At 35.0% G+C, this 15,609-nt stretch overlaps 2 protein-coding genes across 4 annotated transcripts; both read right to left on the minus strand.

Moving 5' to 3' along the window:
• Positions 1-1,489: 1,489 nt before the first annotated feature.
• Positions 1,490-6,524, minus strand: LOC104892798 (probable enoyl-CoA hydratase 2, mitochondrial). Of its 3 annotated transcripts, XM_057394994.1 has the most exons (9): positions 6,262-6,403; positions 4,697-4,868; positions 4,370-4,539; positions 4,128-4,202; positions 3,701-3,791; positions 3,539-3,590; positions 2,412-2,515; positions 2,246-2,337; positions 1,490-1,799 (listed from the first exon to the last, which is right to left on the minus strand). In XM_057394994.1, exons 2-9 carry the CDS (start codon positions 4,779-4,781, stop codon positions 1,623-1,625), a joined length of 846 nt encoding a protein of 281 aa, XP_057250977.1. In that variant the 5' UTR covers positions 4,782-4,868; positions 6,262-6,403; the 3' UTR covers positions 1,490-1,622. The 3 variants fall into 3 exon arrangements, with proteins under 3 accessions (XP_057250977.1, XP_057250976.1, XP_010677106.2); XM_057394993.1 differs by lacking the exon at positions 4,697-4,868 and having other exon boundaries at positions 6,262-6,524; XM_010678804.4 differs by lacking the exon at positions 4,697-4,868 and having other exon boundaries at positions 2,246-2,322; positions 6,262-6,522.
• Positions 6,525-10,642: 4,118 nt separating this feature from the next.
• Positions 10,643-11,305, minus strand: LOC125497906 (histone-lysine N-methyltransferase, H3 lysine-9 specific SUVH5-like). Its single transcript, XM_048645624.1, has one exon. It carries the CDS (start codon positions 11,303-11,305, stop codon positions 10,643-10,645), a length of 663 nt encoding a protein of 220 aa, XP_048501581.1.
• Between the last annotated feature and the right edge of the window lie 4,304 nt (positions 11,306-15,609).

The following is a 15,609-nucleotide window of genomic DNA, read 5'->3' on the forward strand; positions in this document are numbered from 1 at the left end:
TGGCATAGTAGTTAAGTTTTTTTTGAGAGGCGGGGGAGGCTTGCTTGTAATATTCCTTCTTTTAATCTAATAAAGAATTGAAAAGCGGGACTTGTTACTAACTAAGTGGCGTTTCAGGAAAAGTTTATACTTCATATTAATTCTTATTCTCCTTTATTGAGGTTCTAATAAATAGGTTCAACTTATGTTTTACATCTTTTAAATATATAAGTTATAACGAGGTGATTCTAATGATAATTAATCTTGTCCTATAATTCATGTTTTAATAAACTATATGTACATATTACTCCCTTTGACCTGTTTCATGGTTGTAAAATTTGCAAGCTCTAAACTTTCTGCCTGAGTTATCATGAGTCCATGATGTCCTTATTGCAACTGCAAATCCACAACCGCATTTCACCATAGCACTACAACAAAGAAAACAACAGATTAAGTTCAAAGGAATGTCCTAATTCAATTGATAAGATAAGCCCTAATTCAATTCAAAAGATAACCCTAAATGTTATGAACAAGAAGGAATTAATTGAGATGAAAAATCATAAACTTACCAATTGAAGAACCCTAAAATAGAGCACACCAGATTTAGGGATTTTGGTTGGGAAATTTTCGAAATTGGGGTTAATGAGGAAGAGAGAGAAGGAAGTAGTTATATAAGGGTGGGTTATAAGAATGAAATTGGAGGAAAAGTTAATACCAAGTAAAATAAAAGAGATGGAGGGGGTAAAAAAAAAGTCAAGGCCGGAAAATCTCAGTCAATGCTGGAAAATAGGCACCAGGTCTGATTTTACAAAAAATTGAGTTTAAAGGTTGTTTTTGACAAAAAAAAAATTTATAAGGTTGTTTCTGACAAAATGACACTTATAAAAGGTTGTTTCTGACAAAAACTTTTAATTTAATAAATTAAACATGGCTTAAAAAAGTACCAAATCAGCTTTAGTTTAACTCCATTAGCCCAAATATTATCAAGTGGCCTAGCTCAACTAACATTAGAAAAATTAGGTTTGAGTCCAAATAGTATACACGCAACAATTAAATTAAGTTGGTTTAACTAATGACAATCAATTTTTAGGCCCAACTAAACTAATTAACAATGGGTGACAAGCTTGAAATAAGTTTTTGGAGGGAAAATAAAAAAGAGGTGTTATACCTCTGCTCTCTTGGAGCAGGGACGAACAACACAGGGCAGGGGCCCTCAGCGAGCTCCAGCAAGTGGTGCAGGCCACGGCACAGGAGGTTGGCGGCAAAAATAGACCAGCGTCGGCCGTCGATCTTCGGAACTCCGACAGCGGCAAGACGACAAAAGCAGTAGCAGCGAACGAAGCAGAGGAGTTAGCGAAGGAAAAAGGAGAAAGAGAGAGAGCAGCGACGGGCTGCAAGTACGGTGTGGGTCGCCGGCGAAAGTGACCGGTGATTCGATATGTTTAGTTTCTAAAACTAGCTCCTTTTGTATTAAGCACATTGATACAAATACAACAATGTGCAAGTCGCCTTTTTCAAACAATTTTCAAGCATTAACACGCAACTGCGATATCAATAAGAGTGTTGTAAGCAAGTACAAGTGTACAAGTACAACAATTTGCTCCCTTCTACATTTTGAGAAGACATCAGAACATCAAACACTCTTATTCACCAGTATACTTTGGCTTCCGCTTCTCAGCAAATGCTTTTAAGCCTTCCAATCGGTCATTGGTATTTAAAAGTTGTTGATAACACTTTTCTTCCAATCTTAAGGCTGATGCCATGTCCATATCAAGTCCTTCATTTATAGCGCGTTTTGCTGCTCTCACTGCCAATGGACCCTGTTAATTACAGAAACAAGAGATGAAAATGTGAAATACGATGGAAACATGTTTACAAGGCTTCATGAGAAAATAAGAATAGAAGTTTCAAGTTTTACAATCCTGAAGTATCTATAACATTCAATCAAACGAGCTCAAGTAACAAGAATCAAACAAGCTATCAACTTAAGAGATGTCAAGTTCCATCTACATTCATGGAGGAGGTAACTGGTAAGTATCATGAGTTCACGACGTGCCTGATCTAAGGAAGAAGATTGTCATATACATATATTTTTTAGTTGATTAGGAGATTTACTGGCCAAATTTTTTAAAAAAACAAGCCGTAGGTAGGTGGAGCTCTACCATTGACCACTTGGTTTTCCACATTTTAGAGATTAACACAACAAAGTTTGATGCTAAAGGCCTTTCAAAGAGTAAAAAATATTTCAAAGGCATATTTTAAGAACCTTCTGATTTATTTCCCGTGCAATTTCGAGAGCCTTGGAATAAGCTGAACTAGGCGGCACACAGTAGTTAACAAGACCTGCATCACAATCCGCTTTAAAGTGGTAAGTTTAAAGATCAATTGATTATTCTAATAAAAAGACGATAGAATGCTTAGATTCAACATACCCACTGATGACGCCTCAGTGCCACAAATTGTACGACCAGTGAAGATAAGTTCCTTTGCTAAAGACTTTCCAATCAATCTAGCAAGCCGTTGAGTGCCACCTGCTCTGCGGGAAGATCCATGACATGAACAAAGATGAATTAGACATGTGGAGTCTCATCTTCTACACAAAAGCAGCAACATGAACACAGATATTGCTACACAGCAGTTTGCTATTCAACTTCTAACTCCCTTATATTCATTGGTATAAGAGAAGCAAATTCCAAATATAGAAACTATATTAGTTACTCCCTATAATTTCAATCAGTTGTTCCGCTTTGACTTTCACAGCTGCCCATGTAAGCATACACAACTTTGTAGCAATGTATTTGACTACCAATTAGTAAAAATCATAAAAAGTTGATATTATGAAAATATACATCATCTTTTATTAGATGTGTTTCACATCTGGCATATGCTAGTGGACTCCATCCGGCTTAAAGCTTTTTTAATAAGAAAGCGATCAGATAGCAAGTGCAAGTGCCAGTAGAGCAAGGCAGCAAGCTTCTTCTTCTGAGGGTTAACCTCTTTGAACCTTTCTCCTTTAGGTATGCCCTTCTGTTGCAACTTGCAACTAAGGTAGGGAGACTTCCATCTTTTTTCGGGTTCAAAAGCTTTGGACGAGGGCCATCCTTGTTTCTTAACTTTAACAGGTTTGATTTAGGACTAGAACCCTCCTAAAGCATAAGGGGGCCACCCACCCTTTTCCCCAAAAAATTCTTCAAGTACTTGCTTTTCTGAGAAAGAAGTCGTCTTGGTACATACTACCTTGGGGTCAGATGAGCTTTTGGGGAGCTACAGTAATTACAAGCTTAGCTAGCGCTATACCTGTAGTAGGAGATAGCATAGTGACTTGGCTTTGGGGCAAGGAAGAGATAGAAAACAAAGATGCTCCTGATGAAGAAAAGATCCAACATCTCACATAATGTAACTTGCTTTTATATATTAGTAGAGATTTAAAGGTAACTGGGTTATGTGAATAGTGCAAAAGTCAAATTAGATCCACTAAACAAAGACGGAGTACTATGCATCAAGCTATCAGAAAAATTAGAATGAGAAATTTCAAGTTAAAGTTATATCCAGCGCCTACCCTGGTATTATAGCAAGTCCAGTCTCTGGCAAACCCATTACAGCATTTTCACCTAGCCAAGCAATTACAAACATCAAGATGAGGACCTCATTACAATTGATAGCATTATATTGGATTCATGTTACTAGAACTAATGATAATTAGACCAGGAAACCCATATACCACATATCCGGAGATCGCATGATAAGGCCATCTCCAGCCCTCCACCTAGAGCTGCTCCTTCTATAACAGCAATAGTGGGAATATTAAGTACCTAAGTACCATTAAAAAATTTCCAGCCATCGTCACTCTTGATCGAATGAAAGGATATTAAAGAAAACTAGAATAATTCCTCAATAGATAGTTATTTTCTAGCTTTCTAACACCCAGATTTTAGTAAGAAAAGATCCTGATAATTATTTCCCTGTGCTGCTCTTTATATGTCATTTATTCACAATGTTGTCACCATCTCAAAATAAATGCAACATTACCTTATTTGGCATTAAGTTCTCTCTATCTCTCTTTTCATCACATGGGTCCCTCTTTAATCCCCGTGCCCTTCCCCATGTTTCATTGATTTTAGAGCGGAAAAGTCTATAGAGCTACAAACCTCCAATAGTGAAAATGTGGATCGAAGTGCATTCACAAAGGACTGGACCTCAGCTGGTGACATTTCCTTTCGTTCCTGAAGAAGCAACCCAGAACAAATATATGCTTGAGATAATTAAACACCAAAACAACGAGAAGCATAAAAACCTAACGTCTCTTAAAGCAATCATGGTGGACAGTGGACTAGTTGGTTGTTAAAAGATCAATGGAAGAACATAACTACCGGCATAATGTCAACCATACCTTTAAATCAGCACCAGCACAGAAAACCTTTGGAACCGAACTGCACATCATCAAGACTTTGGAAGAGAGATCTCTGTTTATTGTTTCAAGACTATGCTGCAAGCCTATTAGCATATCCTTTCCAATGGCATTTTTGGATCCTGGCCTATCTAAGGTAAGCTCAACAATCCCTGAAAGACAAAACAATCATGTATTCATGTCATAACAAACATTAAAAATTCGCAACATAAACTCCAGCGAATTGGCTTTGGAGTGATAAGCAGACAACTTCTTGTTGTTCTTATCATCATCATTATTATTACTATAATAGGAGTACTATTTTACTACCACTATCATGGTATATACACAATGTTTGCATATATCTGTTGTCGCATCTTTTTCCCCCGCAATTTCCTAGTATTTTTTTTCCCATGTCTTTCTGGAACAGTCTTCATGTCTGTTCAGAAATAGATAAACTTGACAGGAGGCAAGTCTGGATACATTAAAACCTTCCCAGACCCTGTTAACAGCAGAATCCACATAAAGTTTGTTGTCATTTATTTATTCATATTTTTGTTTGAAGGGGGTAACAATTTTGGAGGGAGGATGATAGAAAAGAAAAAGTAGAAGTAGCAACATGAAATTCATCCCATGCTGAATTCCTGCAAGACAGATAAAAGCAAACACCAGAAGTTGCAGGTCATTTGGCTTCACTTTAATTAAAAAAAGAAGCCACAACTTTCTGTAACCCAGCAGCTAGCAGGTGAGTTCAACATATATGGGTAAAGCTTTGTAAGATGATAATAAAAGAGGACAGGTTCAAGTCCAGCAAATCACACCAATTCCAGTTGTAAAGATATATTATGTTGCATTGAAAGGAATGGAAGTCTCGACAAGTCCTGTCACCAGTCTCCATTCCCATCTTCCAGAGCTTTCATTTGTAGTCGAGAAAAAAGATTGCGGTTGCAGTGACAACTACCGTAATGGTTGTGGATACAGAAGTCCATAATGAGTTGACAAACAGGGAAATTTCATCTTCATGATTTAATCTCAAGTGCTTCTCGTTTAATTTTTAGTTTATACAAAAAACTGGTATGTAACAGCTTACCCTATTATGAAAGCAATTCTTTGACATTTGTCGGGATTGAAATATATGTCAAATGTTTCTTATGAATTCAAACGACTATCTACTGAACTCTTACAAGTTACGATGGATGTTATAGTGGAGTATAGCTTCAAAAACTTCATGTCAGCTTGTCAAGGAACGAAAATTTGACTATCCTTCACACATGTGATGATATGTAATAGAACCTTATTTACATGGAGTCTTCAATTCACTCGGGTACTCGACACTCAATTGTGGACACCGACACTTGGACACCTCATTTTGGGCCAAAATAATTGAAATTTTTCATAACATAGCGGAGTCAGACACTTGGATATGTACCCGTGTCAGGCATGGGTATATGAGTCTAGGTAACCTAGAATAGAACAAAGTTTACTAATTCCATATGGCAGGACAAGTCTTATATGTTTAATTAATGTGGTATATGTTAAGGATGAAAAATGGCATCTAAATCACCAAGGAGAAAACATGTTAATTAAAGCCGCGGCTATGTCAGTCCGATTCAGTCAGGTCTATTCATATTGACTGAAGCTGCTAATCAGCGTCTACATTATTTTAAGTTTCCAACCAAACAAAACCTTAGTTTCTCAATACAAATTTTCTACCTCTATCATAAAATGATAAGATAACAATGAAATATAACAGCTATTTAAGCAAACAAATAATCCAAAAGACTATCTGAAGGTAAAACAAAATATTAAATTTGACAACAGGGAAAATTCTGCTGTTTAACAATTACTACTAGATTATAAAAATTTGAGTTAGTCGAAAGTATGAATTTGATTACCGGAATCAGCATCAGATAGTCGTCGGAGTTTGACGGAATCAGAGACGGAATCTAATAAGAGACATCGGAAGGTGTGAAACTGCCATTGACGAGAGGGTTTCGAAATTAAACCAATTGATCTAGCAATTGTTGGTAGAGCAACCATTTCTGGTTCTGGTTATCCAGATCATTCAGTTTCCAGTCACCGGTGGAACTGATGATTTCTACAGCTCTATTTCTCAAAACCCAAATTAATTTTGACCCCCCCCCCCCAATATATGTAACAGTTTGACCCTATAAAAATCAAGATGGTGGACTCGTGTAATAGTAGATAAGGGAGAAAACGCCACCCAAAAATATAAAACGCGTGATAATGTAGTATGTACATCCACTATTCTTTAATGAACATGTGAAATTAATGTACATAAACTATTCTCCAATTAATAGTGATCTCGACGATTCTCCTTTGTTCACCTTTATTTTTATGTTTCTTTGTTTATTTATTGAAGGTTATTCGTTTATTGTGTTTTCGTTGCCTGTTCATTAGGTTGAGTAGTTTTTTATCAGATTTTTCCTCTCATGTTCATCTTTTTTTTTTCTTGTTATTCATTGCTAATTTAGATATTCATTGAGTCTCGTGTGTTGTTCTTTTGTTCGCTTAGTTTATTCATTAATGGTGTTGTTTTGTTCATTGTGTTGAATGGTGCACACCATTTACATAGTAGACTCGTGTCTACCATCTAATTTGCGCATAAAGGCTAAAGCAAACCACGTTTGAATTTTTTTCCTTAGATAGGTAGAATGAAACTATAAAGGAAATGCGCTATTAGGGTGAAATTTTTTGAGGTTAACTCATCTTGTTTTGGCCTTTATTATTTAGAGATCATGTTTATTGTAGTTATCTAATATGTACATTAATTTACACCAATCATAATAAGTAAACTAGTTATTAGGCCCGGGTTATGCCCCGGGTAAGAAAAAATTTCATTTATTAACATAATACTTTATGATAATAACACTAAATATTTCCTCCGTTTCTAAATAAGTGCAACATTTCTTGTTTTCACGTTTGCCAATGCATAATTTTAACCATTAATATCTTCAATTATCAATAAGTAAAAATTATAAAAAGTTGATATTAAAAAAATTCACATTCAGACGAATCTAACAAGATCCCACATGACTATGTTTTTCTTAAAATGTAAACCACCAAAGCTAATTAAAGTTTAAACTGTGAATAGTAAACACTATGCAAATGTTGCACTTATTTAGAAACGGAGGAAGTACAACTTAGTCTAGTGGTTAAAACTTTAGTATATGTACTTGAGGTCTCGGGATCAAACCCTATACAATGCAATTTCTTAATTTTCTTTTAATATATTTACTAGTTATTAGGCCTAGGCTATGCCCCGGGTAAGAAAAAATTTATTTATTAATATAATACTTTATGATAATAACAAAAAATACAACTTAGCCTAGTGGTTAAGACTGTAGTATATGTATTTGAGGTCTCGGGATTAAACCCTATACTACGCAATTTCTAAATTTTTTTATTGTACGTAGATTACATGAACTAAAACTCCCTAGAGGTAGTACTGTAGTGGTCAACACTGCTCTTCAAATGGTATCATGCATACATAATTAATTTTAATAAACATGCAACTTTATTTATTTTTAAGGATGCAAGGGATATGTTTAATAACATTAACTAATTACAACACATATTTTTAATTTTGTGGAAACATGGATCATTAAGAGATGTTACATGAGATGGTGATTCTTTGAAAACCCTTACGTAAGGTCAAAGGTTCGAGCCTAGGCTTCAACATATTTATTTTTTAAATAATGACCACTTGACTTTGTTGGTTAACAGACACGTGGCAAAATTCTAATGGCAGGAGGCTAGGAGAGTGTCACGTGGCACATCGACGTTGTTACGCACGCCTTTTAATATATATATGTAGATTTGTTTCGAAATTAATTTCGAACAAATTTTTTAGACCAAAATATTTAATCGTCATGTGACACTCGATTAGAGAGTTTTTACCTTATTATGTTCTAGAATTGCTTGATAATTGTGAGTATGCCACATAATATTTTGTATTTTGCTTTAGAAAATTATATATGGATAAGCAATGTTTATAGTATCTAAAATTGTATGAGATTGATGTGGAGAGGCCATTTCATTAATAAAAATAGATTGTCAAACTTATATGTTGCGTAGTATAAAAATTAAAATATTGCAATTTAATAACTTAAATAAAGAGTAATTTAAAGTAAATGTGGTATTTGGATTAGATAGTAAGTTAGTAACAGAGGGAATGATAATTGGTGACTGATGAGTGAAAAATTTGATTACGAATCCTTCTCTCGTTTATCTTCATTAATTACACATTGTGGTAATCTAACCTCACTATTGCCTACTAATTTCATCCCTTTATTACCCGCCCTCCGTGGGACTATTATTTTGTTAGAACTTAGATGTACTCCCTATTGCTTTTCCATCCGTCATCTTGCTCTTGTTACCCGAAAACAAATCAAGAATTTTGGTCAATTGAGATTACCATCTCAACCTCGCCCTTATTACGGTTTATTTAGGATCGTAAATGATGATAATGGTAATCTATCTGAGTGTAAATTGTAAAGAAAGTTTATTGATCGATATCCTTATTGATGTTACTCCAACCTTGAAACATATTTATTTTAAAAAAAATTCATTACCATCAACTACTACTTGGGAAGGAGATTTTGAATGATAAAGAAAACTTATGAAGAAGAACACATATTTGGAGATCAAATCTCATAATCATGATTCATGAATAGTAACATGATAATAAATTAAACTCTAATTCATTATCATCATCATTTATAACCGCTTACTGAATGGATCGTTAAAAAAGGAGAACGAAAATATGATAATTGTGGTAGGCTGAGCTATTTCAATCAACTAGAACTTGTAGGTTGTTTGCAGGCCAAATGTTACTCAATAATGTGTAAGAATGTTAGGTATGAATTATGAGTATATTTGCAAATGTCAAATACTATAAAGCTCATTTTCGGATAAAGACCTAATATCAAAATTAGACGTGATAAAAAAGTACTATACATGAAAATTGGTATGGGTCAAAAGACGTGCCATTGGTAAAATTGAACACAAGATCACACACTGAGCTATAAAAAGGTATTGGGTTGTGAGTCATGAACCTGGCTGGTCCAAATGGGGAAAGAACTAGCATTTTTTGGCTTAAAAATTCGGGTTGGGTTAAGGATTGGGTTGGTAGAAGCTCGACCTTATACCTACCCACTAGGCGGACCGGTTCAGGTTTTGCATGGGTTGAGACTGAGATTGACCTGAGTAATCTGACGCTAGTGGTTGAACCGGCCCAGTGGCCACCTCTAGACCTTGCAACCAAAGTATATGTGTTTGATATGCAGAATATATTTTATAGGATCTGGTCATCTGAAAGATGCTAAGGAATCAATACTAGAATAGGGAACGATGAGCAAGGAGCCCATGGAGGTGACTCACTAGCTCACTCCTCTGCAGTATTACAAATGCAAATAATGGCACAATCCAGGACCATAATCTTGATTATTCTTGAACATACATCTAATAAATTTGCTATCATACATCAAAGCTTATACTCTACATATGTTCAAAATTTATACTATATGCTCAAAAATTTACTAGTACCTTCACAACTTTTGAACATTTGAATAAACAAAAGGTTGATAAACCGCCTTCTGAATCATAGGTCTAAGAAATAACCTCCCCACAGGCCACAGTCACAAGGAATCACAAGGCTAAAGTCAGATCTCAGATGGATTAGATTACCTTACCCTGACTTAACAAGAGCCACAACAGTAGATTTTATGATAATTAGTAGTTAAGTTACAGCTACTAATCTTGGTTCACATAAGCTATTTCCTTGGCGTTTTCAAATCACAACATTTTAGTGTATCATTATCCATCTAAAGAAGTTCGCAAACAGTTGGCTACTGCATACACTCAATACTCTGTTAACCAGAGAAACTGAACCCAAATCCTGATCTTCTACAGATAATTGTAATCAAGAAGACAAATAAAGAAACCCAAACTTTCCACTCTTTGGTAGGTTAGAATAAAGCAAAATTTGTATAAGCAACTTGTGCAATATAACCCTTCAACAGCAAGAATTCCAACATAAACCAAACATTTCATTGTGCCCAAAAAAGAACTGTTTACAATCAAAATTCTACCAACAAGTCAACAAGACTCTATAATATGTAGGATTATCTGCCAAAAAAACCTACACTTATTCACAAACTACATTCATATTCACTTCTACTATATTAGTCAATCCATCAAAAGGTAAAGTTAAGTGGTATTACCATATTTTTTTCAGCTAGCTAGCACAAAAACTTAGCAAAACATACCAAAAGAGGCATTACTCTTAAGCTCATTCCAAGGAACAACAGTTTGTCCATCAGATCTCACAAGCTTAAACTCAAAGATCAAATTCCCAGCAGGCTCAATCTTCTGCTTATAACTCATAACTTTATACAACCCATCATAAACATAAGCAGTCTTATTAGGTGCAACGTTAATCCCCCTTACGACACGAACGTCGTTGTTGATAAAGAAGCTATTCACCATAGCAAGATTACCTTTAGTAAGTTTCTGATCCTTAGGACAATAATCTCTCTGTTTGTTCCTTACAATGCCACCTTCCCCAATGTAAGTAATCACTTCATCATTATCATTGATTTCATCTTTACACCCTTCTTTTGCAACAACACAAGTAGCAACAGTCTTGTTAAAGATTTTTGGGTGCTCCATGTAATCAATCCCATGTTCATTTCTGCTATGGAGTCCAACTATTGTGAGTTCGATTCGATACTCGAATCGATCCCCTACATGAACACCTGGAATAGGACCCAAGATTTTGCTAGAACTAATACAGAGTTTACCCTGTTTTGTTAACGCAACTTTTGCTATTGAATCAATTCTTTTAGTTGTTTTGAAACATTTTGTAGTACCTCTTGATTTTCTGATTTCATTGCATTTGTTTCTGAACATATTCATAGTTGTTATAACCATCTTTCTCTCTGTTCCATTTTCGTTTTCTTCAACTGGGGTTTTCTTGGATTTCTCAGTTCTTGTTTCAATGGTTGAAAAAAATAGTGGTTTCTTGATATTTATAGTAGAGGTGGGTATGGTTTTTTTAGCGGAGATTTTGCGACGCCACCATTGATGATAGCTTTGGGTATCTCGGTGAGGTTTCATAACTGTAGAAAATTTACAGAGAGAAGAAAAATGAATGAAGGAGAAGAAGACCCAGAAAAAAAATAGAAATGGATGAGAGAGAAAGTGTGCACGTTAACGGTTTAGAGAGAGAGAGAGAGGAAAAGGGAAGGAGGTACTGTGATAGACTGACAGACCAGAAAATTGTACAAATATAATGTCACTATGGTGTGAGGAGAGAGAAACTTAACAGAAATGGAAATTATATAAATGTAAAAAAGAAAAAGAAATTACAAGGAGGTTTCTTATATTTACTTTTTGATTTTTTTTCCTTCTTTATTGCTTGTTGATGAGAAATTGAAAAGAAAAAGGGGAAATTTAGTTTTTGTATTGTGAAAAAAGAGGAGATAATTACTGGTATATGTATGTTTTGTTTGTGTGCGAATTGTTCGATTGTTTTTTTAATAAAAAAGTTATTTGTTTGTTTTCCAGTATATATATTTGTTTAACAATATATAGTTAGTTCACTTCGGAAAAAAAATATATAGTTAGTTATTATTTCAAAGTCAATATTTTCTTTTGCGAGAAATAAATTCATGTTTTAAAGAAAAAAGAATATCTTCGATATAGTTAAAGTTAAATTATTTGAAAAAAAAAACATTAAAGTGAACACACACAAAATTGTCTTCTCATATCGGCATATTAGTTTTGAAACCCGCAAAAAAAAAATTATAAGGTGGTTTTTGACAAAAAAAATCTTAAATATATTTTTTAGTATTCAATTGAATATTATGGCGAAGTCTATTAGTAAATGGTATCCCAGTAATTGGTATGACCAACAATAGCTAACACAATTTTAACATGAATGATACTTGTATAGAGTAAAGGATTATAATTTAATAGATGCAGGACAAAAATAATAGAGAAAAACATGAGTGTCAGCCACAACTTCAACTTTTAATATATCACATAAACACTAATGCACATAGAGAATAAAAGATGGGAAAGCCAAAAAAAAAAAGATCATAACGACGATGGTATCATGAATAAAATTAATAAAATGTAAAAGTGACCTCTACTAATATTCGAAAATACTATTTAAGAGAAAAAAATACCTCTTCATTAATCATGACCATATCAAGACTTAAACTCTCTCCTCTCTCTCTCTCACGCTCAGCATATGACGCAGATCATGTCTGGGTCATCTGCGTCGAGGCCTTTGGCGTCGGACCCATGTGCGACGCAAATAGGCGCCTCACATCCGACGCAAATTGCCTTTTCTGTATTAGTGCCTCACAATTTAAACTCTCTCCTCTCTCTCTCACGCTTCTCTCTCACGCTTCTCTCTCACCCTCCCTCTTCTCTCTCTTCTCTCTCACCCTCCCTCTTCTCTGCTCTAATTCTTGCCATTGTGATACTGTAAATGGCGAAAACCATTTGACTGAGCTAAACCCATTTGTGTGCACAAGCGGTTCGGTTTTTTCTTTTTCTTCTACAGGAAATTTTCAAGTAAATCCTTCATTAGATATCTACTTGTATATGTTAAATTGTTAACTTTCAAAGCACAAAGTATTTCTATGAGATGTTAAGAGTGCCAATATAATTTAACATGGCGGTCGACGCCCAAAAACACATGGAAAATCAGGCTTTTAACGGGAGCCAAGAAAATATATTATTGCACCTCGGCATCAATATGTAAGAAGGAACAGGAATTACTTATACAGTAAGGAGTATTGTTAAGAGTTCAGTAAGGAATTACTGATTCTCTATTCATTTTTTCGTTAGTTGGTCTTTTTCGTCAAATCTGAACGCATGGCTAAGGGCTTTTTCGTCGTTTTCTCACTGAACGCAGGTTGAACTCCGGCAACAACAACCACAAGTTATAGATTTTTCGTTTTTCAGATCTATAATTTCTTAATCTTTGCTTGATTAATGTTCTTGTATTTTCAGATCTATAATTTTTTCTCTTCTGTATTTTAGTTTTTGTTCCTTTTTTTTTCATTTTCGTTCTTTTGTATTTTAGTTTTAGTTTTTGTTCTTTTTTTTTTCATTTTCGTTCTGCAATTATGTGATAACATTTTTTGATTTCCTGTTTTAGTTTTAGTTTTCATGACCATATTTCCTATTCCCCTTTTGGATTTGGATGGTTTACTTTAAGGTTTAATGCAAATGTTAAAATTCAGAAAATGTGAGATTAATATACGAGTAAAAAAATGTCAATTTTTTTTTTTGTAGGAAGGGATGCGCTTTTACTAAAAAGCGCAGCCCTATTTAAAAAGTGAAGGACTGATATTGAAAGGGCTGCTGTCAAAAAGCGCAGCCCTAAGGGCCTTTTTTAGCGCAACCCTTCCTTATTTTTCCACTAGTACGTGTTACATTGCAATCCTACGTGACGCTCTCTATTTCATAAATTGTAGAGCTATATTGTATGTGGATCTTATTTCAAAGCATATTTTGAGCACTACCCAATGGTGTAAAAATTATAATATTTGGAAATTGTTGTGAGAAATAGAGAGAGAAGTTATGCAAATATATCAGAGAGTATTGTATATTGCATTGATGTGTAGAAACTGATTTCTTACATCGGTATTTATAGGCAAAAAACTTACTGTGTATTTGCATAAATCAACAAATACGGCGAGAAAAACCTACCATGCATTGAATGCATGGCAGTGGAATTCATTGTGCTCAACAGTGGAATTGGTCATTCCACTGTTTTCACAACACTCCCCCTTGAATGTCCACTGATAACTCATAACAGATGTTGTCCTATTTAGAATGCTGTTAGGAAAATTCCTGTGGGAAAAATCCATAACTAGGGAAAGGAGTATAACTATAATATATCCTTATATGCTTAAAATTAACTGCCTCATTAAAAACCTTGTCAGGAAAAACCCAGTGGGATAAAAACCTGATCGAAGAAAAAAAGAGTGCAGTGCATATAATACTCCCCCTGAATCTAGCATATATCATGAAGATGACGCATTCCAATTTTTCGGACTAATTCTTCAAATTTCTTCGCCGGAAGGGATTTGGTGAATAAATCTGCAAGATTCTCACATGATTGGATTTGTCGAATGTTGATCGTCCCTTCCTTTTGGAGGTCATGAGTGAAGAAGAGCTTTGGTGATAAATGTTTAGTTCTGTCTCCTTTGATGTACCCTTCGCTTACTTGGGTGATGCATGCAGTATTGTCTTCGTAGATGATAGTTGGATTTGTTGTTATTGTTTCCATCCCGCATTCTTCTTGGATATTCTTGATCATTGACCTTAGCCATACACATTCCCTTCCAGCTTCATAAAGAGCAATTAATTCTGCATGATTTGATGATGTGGCCGTCAAAGTCTGCTTCGTGATTTCCAAGATATTGCAGTACCTCCATAAGTGAATACATATCCGGATTGAGACTTAGCCTTTTGTGGGTCTGAGAGGTAGCCAGCATCTGCATATCCAATGAGTGACGCATTGGGTCTTGACTGATAGAATAATCCGAGATCTTGTGTTCCTCGAAGATAACGTAATAAGTGTCTGACTCCATTCCAATGTCTCTTGGTTGGTGCATTGCTGTATCTAGCTAACAAGTTTACTGAAAAAGCTATGTCAGGTCGAGTATTGTTAGCCAAGTACATTAAAGCCCAATTGCACTTAGATATGGTACTTCAGGACCAAGAATCTCCTCGTTCTCTTCTCGTGGTCTGAATGGATCATCTTTCTCATTCAGGGAACGCACTACCATTGGAGAACTTATTGGGTGGGCTTTGTCCATGAAAAAACGTTTCAGGATTTTTTCTGTATAGTTTGATTGATGGACAAAAATCCCATTTCTTAGATGTTCCATTTGCAGGCCAAGGCAAAATTTTGTCTTCCCGAGATCTTTCATCTCAAATTCTTTCATCAAGTATTTTGCAGTCGCTTCAAGTTCTCTAGGAGTTCCGATAATGTTCAAATCATCGACATATACAGCAATGATCGCGAATCCTGATTTAGATCGCTTAATGAAAACACAGGGACTGATTTGATTATTTTTGAATCCTTCTTTCAATAGGTATTCACTAAGACGATTATACCACATTCTTCCAGACTTTTAACCCATAGAGTGATTTTCTCAATTTTATTGAAAACATCTCTTTGGGCATGCAATTTT

The sequence above is a fragment of the Beta vulgaris genome, chromosome 5, assembly GCF_026745355.1.
Source record: "Beta vulgaris subsp. vulgaris cultivar EL10 chromosome 5, EL10.2, whole genome shotgun sequence".
Taxonomy (NCBI): Eukaryota; Viridiplantae; Streptophyta; class Magnoliopsida; order Caryophyllales; family Amaranthaceae; genus Beta; species Beta vulgaris.